General features: G+C 37.5%; 1 protein-coding gene across 5 annotated transcripts in view; it reads right to left on the minus strand.

Annotated features, from left to right (window-relative positions):
* Nucleotides 1-2753: 2753 nt before the first annotated feature.
* Nucleotides 2754-16720, minus strand: part of LIN9 (lin-9 DREAM MuvB core complex component) — a 35883-nt gene continuing 21916 nt past the window's right edge. For all 5 annotated transcript variants that reach the window (XM_057400024.1, XM_057400023.1, XM_057400027.1 and 2 more), the window contains 9 exons: nt 15027-15184; nt 13784-13917; nt 12720-12839; nt 12444-12545; nt 7265-7345; nt 5053-5178; nt 4606-4788; nt 4399-4496; nt 2754-3145 (listed from right to left, as the gene is read on the minus strand). In XM_057400024.1, the coding sequence (XP_057256007.1) occupies nt 3040-3145; nt 4399-4496; nt 4606-4788; nt 5053-5178; nt 7265-7345; nt 12444-12545; nt 12720-12839; nt 13784-13917; nt 15027-15184 (1108 nt within the window). In that variant the 3' untranslated portion in view covers nt 2754-3039. The remainder of the gene's footprint in view (nt 3146-4398; nt 4497-4605; nt 4789-5052; nt 5179-7264; nt 7346-12443; nt 12546-12719; nt 12840-13783; nt 13918-15026; nt 15185-16720) is intronic.

Consider the following 16720-nt stretch of genomic DNA (forward strand, 5'->3'; position numbering starts at 1 on the left):
GGATCTGCTCTAGACAACCAGACCCACCCCTGAATGAGAATGTGAATTTATGGCTTAAGTCATACAAAAGGCAAACCCTCAAATCGTTGTCTTGCTGAGACAAAAGCCTCAATTCTGCCACTTAAGCCAAGGGTAATGTTAGATGACAGAAAGTAGGAGTATTTTGTCAACACTGTAAAGATTCTTTAGCTCCGAATTAGAATACTGGGGACCACACACGGAGAAGCTGTGGCTGTGATCAGTAGGGGCCGTATGTCTGCACCGAGAGCACCAAAATCAGCAGTAAAAGAAGCCTGTCCAGTAAGTCAGGCAGTTTATTTAGGAAGGCTGTATTACTATGTATTTATTTTGAGGGTAAGGCCAGTTCTGCCTGCCTGCAAAGGAGTACTTCAGAGCAAGTTGTAAGACTCCAGTTATGGAAGAGCACAGAACGTACGACCTGTGCACTGATGGTGGGAATACCCTGCATTGAGAATCCTGCCCTACAGAATAAGGTTACCAATGCACAGAATCCCTCAGTGTCACCCCATGACATACCTGGGCTTGCGACACCTGTGACACTGAGCCGTGGTTGAACTGCAGGCTTCGAAGGGTAAGTACCATTGCAGGATTGCTGATTAATGTTCTCCCTCCAAAACCAGAGCTGCCCTTAAAACATGGAGTAAAACCCACCAAACAAATCAAGTTCAGCCGCCACAAAGCAGGCTTGGGTGCCTAAGGAGCTGTTTTGTAGGGGTTGAGAAGCATGCACAGGAGCAGGAGGCAGAAAATGAGATAACCATTTCTAGGGGGCACAGGGTAAATTCAGGTTACTAAGAAAGCAAACCTGTTCTGCTTCCGCAGGCTTGAACTGCACTACAGTAGTTGCAGTGAGTTCTTGAGATCCCTACTATGCTTAGGCCACATTCAGCAGGAACAGTCATATCTGTTAAGTGTATTTGATCAAAACTCAGCATTAGCTCTGACCAACATGCCAGTAACCAAGGAGAAAGGCAGCCTCTTGAAGAGGCATGAATGTTCACGTTGCGTACATGAGCTGGCCAAACAACATGTGAAAGTACATGGTACATGGATATGCTTATCACAAATTACCTACCTTCCTCCTGTTGTTGGAACTAGATGGTATTAAGGTCCTTTCCAACCCTGACGATTCTACAGTACTGCCCTGCAGTGATTAAAAACACCCCACAACACCACAAAACATGCTGGAATTCATGGATTCATTTAAAAATCCACATGCAAGATCTGTCATACCTACAGGAGCAGGGTTACAATTGGAGTGTGGTGGTCACTACAATGTATTCTGTATCCAGTTAAGAAATAAGCTTGTCATGAAAAGCAGGTACCCAGCAGCATCACTCCCCAGACTGGCATGATACTAAACCTATCTGCCTGAAGTTAGGCTCTGGCACCTTTCTCTGTGCACATAAAAAGGGTGGTGGGAGGTGACCTGCCTGCCTTCTTTACCAGAGGGTAACACTACAGAATGATGGGCAACATAACAACAAAAGCAATTGCAGGGAGCACCAGTGGTCTATTGTGTTAAGAGAGGTAAATTTCCACAGGTAACTTGGCAAAATTAGTGTTTAGCGTTATTTTGCAATATCCCTAGCAAAGTTCCTAAATACCTTTAAACACAGCTACTCGCCTTGTCCTCATAACATTTCATTCTCAGCAATTAAAGTTAACTTCTCTTAAAAGAAATGACCTGAGACCATCTGCAAAAAAGTTTGCATTTTTGTGAAATATATCAACTCTCATAGGTCAATTTATTCAGAGTTACAAATTTCATTGAGAATAAAAGATTTATGCATTTCTCTTAATTAACAGAACAAGTTTAGCTAAATAGAAACTCTGCACTAAAGTTTTGCAGTGGCACAATACCAACACAGAATACAGAAGCATCTTTCAACTATACAAAATTTTAAAATTGAAAATAATCCTGTTTACATATTCTTTATACATTAACATATAAAAGACCTCATTTAATGAGGCATCTAAAAGAATCAAAAAACCATCTCTACAGCTATCTCTGAAAATCTGTATCTGGAAACAATTCATTACACAGAAGCTTTACAAGACTATTTAAACAAACCAATACACACTTTTTACAAGTTTAACATTCCAAAAGGTACTCTGTAGGCAGGTTGTCACTTTTTGCAGTTTACTTCACTGGTTATCTTCCATTATAAAAGTCTTTGTATTTCTGTATCTGGTGGGTGTTGGTGGATAACCAGTCATCTCATTTAAAAATTGTGCAAAACAAACAAAAATTTGGAAAAACAGTATGCTTAACCAGTCATTTATAGAAAATACCAGCTAAAGCACTTACTTTGCCCCCTCTGAAGGGTAAAAATCTCTTCCTGGAGAGTTATCCGTTACATTTTTTACATTCCTTCATCAGACTCCTTCTATAAGTTACGATAAATTAAAAGTTCCAACAAGCCACTGACTGATCCATAGGCCTGCCCAGCATCCTCAAGTTTACAGCTTCTCTTTGCTGTCTGCTCCGTATCCTGTTGCTGCTTCTTTAGATGGGGAACACAGCCTGTGTTGTACCCACATTACCCAAAGGCTGAAATGGCACCTCCCATACTTACACAGAAGCCTAACAAAGACCTGCCATGTGGCTACTAATGTGAGCCATTTCCTCTTCGTCACTTCTAACATACCAGGAGAGAGTCAACAGCAAGAGGTGTGCAGAACTCATCTGAACTTTTAAAAACTTAAATTCAATTTAATTTGAATTTAAGTTCAAATTATAAGAAAGTATGTCCTCAAGCTTATTATAATAAATGCAGTTACTAAGAGATTACCAGTTAGCAAAACTACTGTATGTGAATAACAAACGGATAAATCTAATGTAATGCTGGCCAGTAATGCTGGTTTTCTTAAGAAGCAGATAGAATATATTTTAAAGGGTCCTTTGTGAGAGGTTTTTTCTTTCCCTTATCTTCTGGCAGTTAGGATATTTGGTGAAGCCTATATAAAGGAAGAGGATTTTCCAGAACTACTTGCTGTACACTTGAAGGAAAATGTTCAGTCTCTGTTGGTGTTATTAGCTGCAAAAGCATGTAGATTTCCCATCTGGCTCAGACCACTCTGAATATGTGCAACATGGATCTCAACGTTATTCTGAAAACAACTACAGGAAGAAAAGAAGGAGGAAAAGAAAGTGTTAAACCCCATATTTAAGAGTTGTATCTGAATATTTTCACAGTGAAAGTCAAGGTATGAACACACCCAAATATAAAACTTCAGGTGAATTAGAGTAGTACACACTAATGCAACTTGATAGAGATACAGGTACATATAGTGTTCGTACAAACAGCTGCATGAAATCAGCAGTTACTGATTTGGGTACCTAAAAGATGACTTTAACATGGCCAGAGTTGTTTAAATAAAACTATTATGAAGAGATCCTAAAATGCCCAAAATAAGTACAATGAAATGGAAACATCACCACCTTCACAGTGTAGCTCAACCTTTGGCTGAATCCTTTCCTATGTGCAATTTGCAGTGTTGATTATAGAGAAGCTTTGTTTTTACTACTGAAAAATGCTAAAAAACAGCATTTCTCAGGAATTATTCTTAAACCAAAAGGCCATCCTACTATCTTTTGCAAACAAAACCAAAACCAGTAATTCATGTGTGCAGCCTCCCCTTATTATGTAGCAATAAGAGTATGGAGAGTATAAGGAAATACTTAGCATTTAGATATAATTTTCCAAATTGTGTAATTTAGAAGCGTTATAATTATACATATAAAATCCTGGCCACTCCTGCTGGATGCTGCAGTGTGCTCCAGACAAGTATCACCACATTCTTGCTATTTTTACACTGCTTCCTCAGGCACCTGCTTGTGACAACTGTTGAAAAATGGCCCATCTAGAGTAGATGGGCCTTTGATCTGGCACAATATGGCTGTTCATCTGTTTCTTCGTTTAGAATATTGCCAATGGAAGCTGGTCAGAAGCTGTAATTGTCTCATATGCCAGCTTTTGGTATTTACAGATAAGAGGTTGAGTAACAATGCAAAAGGAATACTGAAATGGTACTGTTCTGTGGTTTAAAGAACTTACTAGTGGGATTTCAAAGTCTGAAAGCGTTCCAAAATAACTTATTAGTTGTCATAAGTGACTGAAGAACAAGAGTCTAGTTGTTGTGGCATCAATTCTGCACTTTTTATTTTCTACTCAGGTTACTTCACTGATAGGTTCAAACAGAAAACTGCTAATTTCACACTCCCTTTAAGAAACCCTCTATTAAATGGGACAATTCCTATAAGCTACCAGATTAAAGATCTTAATTATAATCAATATTCACCTCTAAAATACAGTAAGAGTGGCTTGCTGGCATAAAATGTGTAATTAAGTATTAAATATTAAAAAGTAATACCTGATATTTGAGTAGTCTATTGAATTCTTAATGTCATTTAATGAATCTGTTAGTGATTTAAATTCAAAGGAATTCAGATCACCTCCTTCTGCTAGACACTGTAGGAGAAGAAAACAAAAGGCGTTCTCACAGTTCGGCACAAAGAAGCTGTCAGAGCTTTAATACTACGTAATTTATGGGAGAAACCATTTTTTGCAAACATTTTACCTTAATTTGCAGTAATATTGCTGTAAGTCGAGAGATAAGATCAGTTAAGTTTTCACTCTCAACACAAAGCTGTCCTGTTGTTGAGGAATTTGCTTGCCTGACGATCTCCTGAGCCTCCTCTTCACACCTACGCCTCAGATCTGTTGGCTGGTCGGCAGGCTGGAGGCCTTGGTCAGGAGCAAGCTGCACAGATATAACAAAGAGAAATTAAGAGTAAAAATCTCCTTTGCATTTGATGTATGTGTGAAATGACAAATGATTTAGGAGAGTTTTCACAGGTGAACAGTGCACAGTATTTTTTTCTTCATTTATTTCAGCAGTAAACTACTGCTAGTTTAATTTCAAAGTGACCCTTATGTACACTTTATTCCCAGGAAATTCTGACTTTTTTTGGCACTTAGGTTAAGCCAACCCAACAAATACATACAGATTCCAGCAAAATCTTACCTCATAACAATACTGTTGAACTTTATGCAAAACTTTGTTTAAGTCTTTGTTCAGTTGTTCTAGATCTAGAACAATAGTTGCATATCTCCTCTGAAACTCAATGCCTATTGGCATAGAATAGGATTTCTGTGGAAAAGACAAAGCCTATTAAAGTTAATGCAATACTATATATTTGTATCTTTTGATATAGGAGTATATTTCTATTTGTTTATCCAAATGGCTATCAGAAAGGTGTTTACTGTATTATGTACATGGAAACTTGTTTATAGCCTGCAACCAAGACTAGTACAGTGATGTCAAGATGCTTTCCTATTAATAAGATCTCATTTCAAAAAACTGAACTGGAAAATGTGCATCTGTATGTATTAATAGTTCCTCTGAAGGCATCCACTGCCTCATGTATATTTACTTTTACTGTCAGATAATAATGGACTACATTCAGTTCTGCTTTTGGTCAGTTCCATTTATTTCTATATTGGACCAGTCATTAAAAAAAGCCTCCACAAGAGGACTGTTCTAAACCAAACAGTGCTGTTACGCTAACAATTATTAAAATCACAATCGTGTGAATTATCAGTCTGCCAATGAAACTCTACCTGAATGAACTCAAAGGATACTATTTTATTCATGTTCACATATGTTACTGATGTTCAAGTGGATGGGTGCCAGAAAAAGATTCTTGTTCAAAGGAAATACATTTTAAGGGAGAAACAAGAGATTTAAAGGAGATACTCAGTGGCACAAACGTAGATGGGATTTCCAAGGGACAAAGAGGATTAGAAGTCAGGCTAAGAATACGGCCCAATAGGGAAGGTATCACATCCTCTATTTTTATCAGGACAGCCTTGAATAGCAATGGAGGTTGCTTTATGATTGCTGGTTTACAAAGGAAACAGCGCAAGGGAAGAATTTCAAAAGTATCTCAAATCCTTATGCAGGCTACAGCTGAGCTCAAATAGATCGGATTTGATACTTATTTCTAGATCCCCTTCTTCCCTGTTGCTTTTTCGTTCTTTCCATTTTTTGGAATATCAAGGAAAACAACAATAGTTAATTTGTGGCTTAGTAGCTGAGTGACACAATATCTGGATTCTTGTCAGAGGAAGGCTGCTGTCATTCCTTTGAATTTCCTTATCTATGCAAAAGTACTGGTATCTCAATAAAAACAAAAAGGTTTTAATTTCTTTTATGAAAAGCTGGTAATTTTTCAGGTAGAGTTATAGGTTGCAATGGCATGTTTTAGTCTTGCTTCTTTTTTGTATCTATTGTTATTATGCAAAATTAAAAACCAAAACATTTTATGCACAGGAAAAAATAATGTAGCACCTGAAGTGATAACAAGATTTTGAAGAGCAGCATCACAGCATAAAAGAAGAAAATTACAGAGACCTAGGGATGGGGCAGTAGGAAGCAGGATAAAAAGGCACACGTGCACATGATCACTGAAGGGACAAAGAGGGAAATCTTACCACAATAAATCAAATCCTTCAACATTCAAGTGTTTTACATAAAAAAAAAAAAAATCAGCTTTTTGGTTTCAAGACATAAAAAGGCTTCCTCTTCCTTTCCACAAACCTTCAGCCTGCACGTTTTAGAGACAGCTGTCTGAATGGATGCTAGCAGAAGGTTGAGACTGATAGCTTTCCACTTTCAAGTTGATTGATAGCCATGGGTGGTAGGAGAGGCATTCTTACCATTTTGGTTTACTGACTGATGATTAGATAAAGCCTAGCAAGAAAAAACTATTCTGCTGCTGCTAATTTTACTCTAGCTGTTCTGGTATTGTCATTTTAAATGCCTGTGAAGGGCACTCAGAGCTTTACACAGAAAAAATCTCTGAATTGAGATATTGTTTTGGCCAGAAAGCTAAATAAATATCTACTATCCACAAAATAAAACTATGATGAATGTCTTGCCACATAAACTTGTACCCAAGATTCTCAAAGTGCATAGTATTTCCTTTCTCTGACAACTGACATGACATTACTGATGTTAATATTCATCAGTTTCCAAAGCATAATGCTTTCAAAGGAGAGCCATATTTGAAACAACTGACCTCAGACTTGTCTCTAAAAAACATAATTAAAGATTTTCACATTATAGAAAGCAGTAAAATACAGATTTTATCTAGATTCTAGTTTTAATTGTTATCTATTTGCATTTGCTGTTAAAGCATATCCTGCTTTGAGAACTGAAACGAGAACATTCTCACCAGCTTTTCTGCTTCTGTATTCATCTCTCTCAATTGCTTGATGTGTTCCTTCTTGATCATAAGGATTTTCGATAACCTGGTCTAAAACAAAGGAACTATTTTTAGAATTAACAGGTCCTTAAGCAGTTTATAAATGCTGTAGACATTAAGATAATAAAACGTGTGTATCTTTCATCATTTTAGATTTCGCAGCTGCTCATCAAGTTAAGATGCAGAAATAAAAATTAATGAAAATTAAATGATGGATTTTCCAGAGATTTTTAAAGCATTTTTAAGTGTCCTAGATTGGAGAATGCTAAAATCCATCAGCTGAAATTCCCTATGGGAAGACTAATATAATTTATGGCCAGCTAGAGGCTGAAGAATCAAGACTCTTCTTCTGCAGCCTGAAGGAAAGTGAAGGCTATTATCATCAAGTACTACAATTAATATCACTCACCTCACCATACCTTTTTTCACACAGTTCTCAGCCTGTTCTCACAGCTGTGCCCTTGACTGAGCACCAGCCCTTTGTGTACACTCTTGCAGTTAAACCTGGTATAGAGATTGGATCTATTTTATACTGAACAACTCGGGGCTTTCCATTTCCCCCTTTCATAATGGGAATACCCTGTTTCTCCTGCCTTTGGGACCTCGCAGGCTGAAGTGGAAATCACAGGAAGTGCTCTCAACACACACATCACTCCTAAAACTATTCATACTCTCTAGGGCCCCAAGAGAAATCCTAGCTCCACTACAACCAGTAACAGTTTTATTACTGATGTTACAGAGCCAAGATTTCAGGTTTTATAAATTTCATAGGGGATAACTGCATCCTAGCAGTGGAACATGTGACTGGGAAAAATAAGGATTCCTAGTTCAGCATACAATCTGCTTGTATATAATCTCCTTTGTTGATTTTCAAGTTCAGTCCTAACGCAGCCAGGATTCCTGACCTCACAAATCCTAATAGAAAATTATTCCAGGATCTCTTTCAGCTAATTATGCATATTCTTGGAATTTCCATGTTAAACACATTCTTCTTGTTCATTTCACAGTAGTTTGTTCTGCTGAAGCTGTTTTTCAGCTAAATATAGGCTCTCCCTCCTTGTATTTATCCCTGTTTATTCAGAGACAGTAAAAGCATCTCTTCTGCACTGTTCTTTCACCAAACTAATCACAACCCAAGTCTTTCCAGTTTCCTCTCCCATAAAAGGCTATTGATCTCCCAAATTTGTGTATCTTTCTGTACTTTTATTCCATTCACTGCCATCTTTCCAGTATTCCATGACAAGACCTGTAAACTAAGCCTGTAAAACCACATCAATACTTCTTTCTACACAAATACTTTGCCAGATGCATCTTACGAACGGATGGCAAGCCATGGTCAGACACACAGAGGTGATACCAGTTAGGCTACCTATCACTCTTCCAGTTCTATCTGCTCATTTCTGTCCTTGTGCTGTCTCCCAATGCCTGTGCTGAGTCAGCACTTCAATTTTTGCAGCTACATGAAAAACCCAAAAAAAGTTACTCATCAAGCTCTGCTGTTGTCACCATCCAGCAGCTGCCTAACACATCTAAATCCTTCTCCTTCATGAAGCTGGTGAGCCCGCAACCTAATGCGGAATATATTATTTGTCACCAGAGTTGCAAGTTATTTGGTGCCTAACTTCTATTTTGATGTCCAGACATATTCCAGGATGCAGGGCCCTAGTTCTCCAGTTCATAAGCTTGGATTTTATATTACAGTCATCCTATTCCAAGATATACTCCAGTGATCAATATAATCTGATTCTTTCTACAAGAAACTCTGACCTCCCACTGTGTCTGTGATGTCTACCAACCTTTTCTTGTTGGCACATTTTATTAAACAGATTTGCATTTTCATTTGCCAGTATCATCAGTGAATAGTTTAGCTCAGTTTTATCTGCCTTGAGAAATTCTTGGCTAACAGCTCTATTTTCAGCACAAGTCATCCTGTTTATGTTATAATTTGTAGTTCACATTAAACTGGAAATGAGTTTTCAGTAAGATGCTTTTCCACATTAAAAGAGATGAAGGAACAACCCAACCTGTACGCTCAGACTCATACCTTCGATTGCATTTTTTAGTCAAGGGCGCATTTATAAGAACACAGACATATTAAAGTGTGCAGTAAGACACCAATTCCCTTTTCTGCATGAACACGCTCCCTCTACTGGACACGCAGCAACCCTGCAGACAAGCTGCTCTGTCCGAGATGGGCTCCTTCCCAAAGACGAGGGGTGGGAAGCTGCAGCAGAGCGCTTGGAAAAGCATCCTCCAAATTTTAATAGTGACTAGAACGTAAGACTGTAATCTATCGACTCTGACCTACATTACAGCCTATGAAATATTTAAGGCTACATTACACATTGCATGTAAGCATGAAAGACTTTTTGGTTTAAATTTCTTATTTATTGCTGGGTTTATTCTCAGTATCATAATGTTAATTTTTGAGCCATTCTTCTCCTAATACATGATTGTCCATAGTAAAAACCAGAAAGAATAGCAGTCTCTGATAACAAAAAGTACACGCATAGAAATCAATATGAAGATTTAGAATCATGGAATCACAGAACGGCTTGGGTTGGAAAGGATCTTAAATTCACCAAGTTCCAACCTCCTGCCATGGGCAGGGACACCTCACACTAAACCATGTCACCCAAGACTCCATCCAGCCTGGCCTTGAACACTGCCAGGGATGGAGCATTTACCATTTCTTTGGACAACCCATTCCAGTGCCTCACCACCCTCACAGTAAAGAACTTTAGAAAAAACAAGACTCAGTGGTGTAGAACTATGATTAAAATAGTTGTTACAAGTCCCAGTGTTTGCTTACAACTGCAAGTTTTAAGTAAAGAGAATAACCCTAACATTTATATTTGTCAGTGTCTCCACATGAGTTTGGCTACACTTCCTTTTGTTCCAAGTTAATTTCAAAACCCGTAAGAAGAGAACTAAGGGGCTGGGTTGAAACCTCATTCAAAATGTACTGCATTTTTTCCCTGTTTTGTCAAAAATGAAGTTTTCCTAGTAAAATGTTCATTCACGGCATCATAAACAATTGCCAGAAAGTGTTCTTTGAATCAGACATTTCCTCATCATTTACTTCCTGAATCAGCATCAAATCAGAATGAGGGCTTTCACCTTTTTACTGTACCAGTGTATATGAAAGGCTAGAACATCTTTAATAATCACCTTTAATGTAAAAATACACCTGGACTGGTGGATGCAGTGGAATCAATAATCAGTATTTAACAGTCTCACGTATTTCACACCAAATTTCAGTACCAGCCTTAAACTTCTAATAAAAAAAGTTGAAGATGCTTAAGATGCTTGAAAATAATGCACGGTCCTTTAATAAATGGTTTTGGGGTATTTTTAAGCCTTGTGATCCTTCATCAAAAACCTGCATAAAGTAGTAAGCTGCTCACATAAATAAAAGCCAAAACTCTGTGGCTTGATTTTGTTCAAAGTCTTTCAAAAATCTTCAAGCAATAACACATATTAATGGGGTATCTTTGTAAAATGCCACCATTTGTAATGCAAGCAAGAGACCTGTACTTTTAAAACTCGGATTTCGTTATAATGAGTAATAATATACCACCAAATGTGACTGAGAAATCACACGTTTTCAAGTTTAAAAAATACAGAAACAATATCATAAACAGATCAACTTAACACACTAAATAGCTGCAAAGCTCAATACACTGTAACTACCCAGTTTCATCAGTCATTCTCAGTGACTGAAGGAGAATAGCTGCAGACACAATTCAGCAGCACAAACAGTACCTTTTGGACCTTTCCCAAAATCAGCTTCATACAGTAAGTTTTGTCTAAAAGACTGAAGAGAGCATTCTATTAAATAAAGTTAATTATGTTGAATGGCTGAAATACCAGTTTCATGTGAGCTACAGACACAACTTGATTCTTTTGACTGATTACATATACTTTAAAATTTGAGAAGTGTCTAGCAATATTATTTCTTAGTTATTAGTATTCTGAACTGAGATCATTCCCATCTCCTTTAGCAGGTTTAAAACAGCTTTAACTGGTAAAGAATCACAGATCTTAAGGTAAGGCAACATGAGGATGATCAGGGGACTGGAGCACCTCCTGTATGAAGACAGGCTGAGAAAGTTGGGGCTGTTCAGCCTGGAGAAGAGAAGGCTGCGTGGAGACCTCATAGCAGCCTTCCAGTATCTGAAGGAGAGCTATAGGGATGCTGGGGAGGGACTCTTCATTAGGGACTGTAGTGACAGGACAAGGGGTAACGGGTTCAAACTTAAACAGGGGAAGTTTAGATTGGATATAAAAAAGAAATTCTTTCCTGTTAGGGTGGTGAGGCACTGGAATGGGTTGTCCAGGGAGGTTGTGAATGCTCCATCCCTGGCAGTGTTCAAGCCCACGCTGGACAAAGCCTTGGGTGGCACGGTTTAGTGTGAGGTGTCCCTGCCCATAGGAGGGGGGTTGGAACTAGGTGATCTTAAGGTCCTTTTCAACCCTAACTATTCTATGATTCTATAAGCAACTACATTCTTCCATCATGCTGATGGAACTTATCTTGCTTTAATTAGAGTTTTGATGCTCAGTGAATCTCAGCTTCCTAACATTACTTGTCTGTGCTCTTTGGAACCCATGTACAAAAATCACTGAGGAATTACTCCATAATGATGAAGACAAGAACATAGTTTTCTTATCTGTAACGTGTATGTTTGTTTTCAGGGAGAAGAGTGCTGCTTTTTGTCTCCAAAGGGGTAGATATTACATAATATAAAATACAATATTATACAATATACAGTAACACAGATGGCCAAACGTTCTTTGCAGAATGTCACTATATTTTTAATAAACAAAGTCTTAACATAGTCCTAGGCCTGCAGGTAGAAATATCATCTTTTTTAAGACCAAATGGTAGAGCTGGGAAAAATAAGACACTTTTGGAGACAGAAGCCCCTCCTGTGGTCTAAAGAGTAGCATATTTCAAAGCTTATGAACAAATGAGAAAATTAAGAAGGGGTGAGGGGGAATAAAACCAAATACTAGTAGCATCTTCTCAAAAGGCAATTTGGATATCATCATCTCTCTCATAAATCAACAGATGCTCAGAAGAGTTGGCAGAATAAACACAAAAGGACAATACACAACAAAATTAAGAGATGTTCTTAATGCTTACCACTTGAATAAGGAATTCTACTGGAAAACCTCCTAGCGTTTCACTATCTGTGCCTGAAATTTTGTTTTTCCATGAAGACTGTCCTAATAAAGGATCACTGTCCTACACAAAACAAAGAACATTTAATTAATAGCTTATTTTTAGAAGGTTTTGCTAAAGTTTTGATCTTGCTGAATAACCTCAGAAAATTCATCCCAACACCTGCTGAAGGTAACAGCTTCAGCATGTATCAGGAATTACTTCAATGATTAATATTACATGAAAAAAGTAACTTACTGTAATTGGAGACTGGAGTGAAGGTGTATACTGCAATCGGGGAGGGGTCATAAAGAACCTTGAAGGCCGTTGTTTCTGTCCAAAGGCAGCAATTGGCATGGTTTCATGAGGCTCGTTACTCTAAGATACGAAAAACAAGGATGTACTTCAGCTATCAAGAATTTTGCACCTCTTTTGGAATACGTAATTTATTTCTGGAATCTGAACTACCCAAGCCCATCCATGACCCAACACAGCAATGTCAAAAGATTAACGTTATGCTTTGGGCTAGCAGGAGCTTTAAAATTGTATTCCATTGCTGGAGTTTTCAAAATGTTATGGCATCATACCAAATACTTCTAATCCAAAAATTATATTGGCAAGTTTCAGACAAATCATGGCTGAATCATGGAGTTCAGCAGAGGCCCCAAACTTAGGTCATGAGTGAGACTAGACTAATTATGGGCTCTTAGCAGATTCAAGACTATACAAGATACAAAAGAACAAAAGGTCCTCTGAAAATCTTGCAGTCTAGGTCAGACTGTTTGGAAGGAACAATTCCTGGAGCTCGTAAATTGGTAGGAACACCTATGACCTATAACTCCAAATTGTCTGACCAGAGCAATATCCCCACAGGTGGGTGTTGCTCATTACCATAGAAAGTTTCAAAATGAGGTTAAATCAACTCGTAATACTTGCTTGCAACTACCACAGGCCTTTCCAGACTGTGGCAAATCACAAAGGGACAGGTTTTCTTGAACCCTGTCAGGATTCCCTAGCAGAATTTTCTTTGGGATCTTACATTACTTGTTATATTTCTTAATATTAAACTCAGGCTATTGTAATAACCTACAATAGTAGGTCTAATAAACTATTCCCATTTGAGACATTATGTTTTTATCGTAGAGGGTTCTATAAAATCATAAACAGATGCTCATTTCCCTGGAATTTCCCATGCATATTATGTCTGTTTCTATTTATGAAAATAAATATATTTTGAATTTTCTTCTTTTTGATTAAAACATACCATTGTAGATTTTTATATTTTATTTCATACTATTTTAAAATGTGCCATTAATACTTACGAGAACTTCATAATCTGGGATTGTGTGTGTTCCAAGACCTGCCCTGTCAAAGGTGACTCTGTAGGTAGCATTAAGGGTGTCTACAGCATCTATCTGCCCAGTGAATAATCCATCATGGACACCTCGCAAACGTGCTTTAGATATGAAAAAAAGAACAACAAACCAAACATTATGATGTTCTGATACCACTGAGAAAAAGACTTAATACATCTTTTGGAAGTAACCCTTTATAGATATATTTAAAGGTCACACATTAAATGAGAAAAAACATAAACCCAGAAAAAGAATTGTATACAATAGAAATATTATCCAAATGTTTGTCAAATTTATTTTTCCAAGTCAAGCATTGCCCAGATTTAATCCTTAGCACTACACTTGCGGCTACACAAGCTGCTATTTAATACCCAACACCTTTTGACAGACAAATTTTGCAGGAAAAACTCAATTTCCAGATGATTTTGCATACAATTTCTCTTTGAGTACTTTCACTGATGGCTGCATATTGAGCAAAAGACAATGAGGAACACAGCTCATGGATACAGCTCTAGAAGTGCGAGAAGAGGCAGTGTTGTGCATGCCTGCTCTTCAGCAAGAATTAAAGGCAGTGTTGCTGAAGAATGAAAAAAGCAATGAACAGTAATGGCTTGAGTAGGAAATACCATGCTTAAGTGAAAAGCATCAGGATCACAAACAGATAGGACGGTAAAACTCAAGTTTTTATAAGATCAGACAAAACTTGTGGAATGAGAACTTGTTGAATGTTTTTAACAATATTCCTTCTTCAGTTGTGTAAGTTTTTTTCAGTATGGCAATACCATGTTCAATATACAAGCCCAGCTGTATATACAGTATCAATTGTGTATCTGTTTCAAAACCAACATCTTTGTATTTATGGAAAAATAAAAGCTTAAGCTGTAAATTAGGTTAGATTTTAACCTCTCAGACAACACTCAGTTCTTTGCAATTAAGCACAGCTCTCTCTATGATTAGATAGATATACTTGAAAAGAATAAATCTACAATTTGAACCACAGCAATAATAAACTATTCATACTAACTTTGTACCTCAAAACCGTATCGCTGCTTTAAAAATACGAGCTAATCCTCACATGCACCTTCTCAATGAGTTAGCAATAAACCCATGCAAATTGTGATATGTTAACTATGTGCACTAAGTATATTATGGTTTACTAAAATCTTTGCAAAACATTTAGGTGGCGTTTCACTTGTTTTGAAGAAACTACCTGTAACTTTTGTTCCTATTACAAGCGGTAATGGGATTTCTTCGGGAAGATCTTTGAACTGGGAAATGTCTGCAACTTTCCGCTGCTGCAAAAGTCTTATTTTCTGTCGTTTCTGTTTTAACGCTGATCTCTCTTCCTCAAAGAATGCAGAGGAACACCTATAATACAATTCAGTAAAAACTATACTTAAATTCAGCACTGAAAGCATGCATATGTGAAGACACATCAAGTAAACAGGCATTATTTACAAATCAGGGAGGGGAAAATGAAAATGCTTGGGGTGAAGTGCTCAAGAGAAAGGAATTCATTGAATGGATTTAGGCAGTCTTATTCCCCAGAATTAATCACTCCTAAAATAACAGTTTATTTAAAAATAATACTTCAAAATGCCAGCTGTTGCATTCTGGAGTATATAGTACACAATATCAGAAGAATATAGCTTTTAAGGACTTTTTCTGCTTATAGGGATTCACCTGGTGTCACAACAAGAATAGAGCAGGTCCCACATTCAGTCTACTCTGAATACCTGTTCAGTGCATGTGAGGAGGACTCACTGTGAGGTCTCTGGCTGCCATCACTTCCTGATACACAGTAGATCCCTTTCACGTGTGCTCATTATCTCAGTTAAGCTATTAAAGGGCACCAGACTGAGAACATAAAAGGGCATTTCTCCGTCTCATCTTCTTATGTCTGTACAGAGTACAACTCGGCCACAAAAATCTCTCTTATGCAGACGAATTGTTCTGAGATTGATCGTAGTAAATGTACAAACTTGTCTGAACTTGGGCTATTGTACAAAATCAGATAGTCTCTAGCAGTCTCCTCCATCACTTTGGGGGTGTGTGTGTGTGTGTCTTAAATGTAATCTAAAAGATGGAAGACTTACTCACAAAACTGTTACTTGGTTTTATTAATTTTCACTTTTAACCTACTGAAAGGGCATGATGCATGAAGGAGATACCGAAAGCATAACGACATTAAATTAAGGACTCGACCCTATCTCTCATTCCTTATTAAAAAAAAAAGTTTTATGATTCTTGTGTCAACAGAAGAAGTCATTTAGGAGTGCAGATGCTATTGCAGGCCTGCTTAATCACAGCAGCAGTTCTTTATCAAACAATTTACTCCTTTGTTAATTGCTTTACTGCAGTCAAATCCAATTTAAACATTTGCCATGGAACTCACACAGTTATATATTGATTACTGATCCTATTTTATGGGGTTATGTTAGAAGATATTGACAACTCCTTTACTAAGCTCCCCCTTTGACACTGCAAATTGTTTTTTGTTTTGAATCCCTTCAAGATCTTCTTTAGTTACTTATCACTTAGTACCGAGCAGTCAGCTCCTACCTCCACATCTGCTTCCACTCCTCTCATTATATGCCAAAAGAAACATTCTTACATTTTCTTCTGTATGCACCTCACTTGGAGAGTTCCACAAAGCCACTTCACTATTCTCCAAAATTTCTCTTCCTTGCAATGCGTATGGGAAGTCATAAGCACTAAACTTCCAGGACACCGAGACTACTTTCTTTCCAACTGACCAGCAGTCTCACACTCATTTGCCTGTGTGCATACATCATTTGCTTTTTATCTTATATATGGCTCCGAAGATATATAGACAATTAACACAGTGAGATCTTAGTCCTAAGCAAGACATTAAAAATAAGAAAAAAGAAAAAAAAGAATGAA

Source organism: Pezoporus wallicus, unplaced genomic scaffold (assembly GCF_028554395.1).
Source record: "Pezoporus wallicus isolate ANWC-B61680 ecotype Strahan unplaced genomic scaffold, APGP_CSIRO_Pwel_v1 contig_7339, whole genome shotgun sequence".
In the NCBI taxonomy this organism is placed as follows: domain Eukaryota; kingdom Metazoa; phylum Chordata; class Aves; order Psittaciformes; family Psittacidae; genus Pezoporus; species Pezoporus wallicus.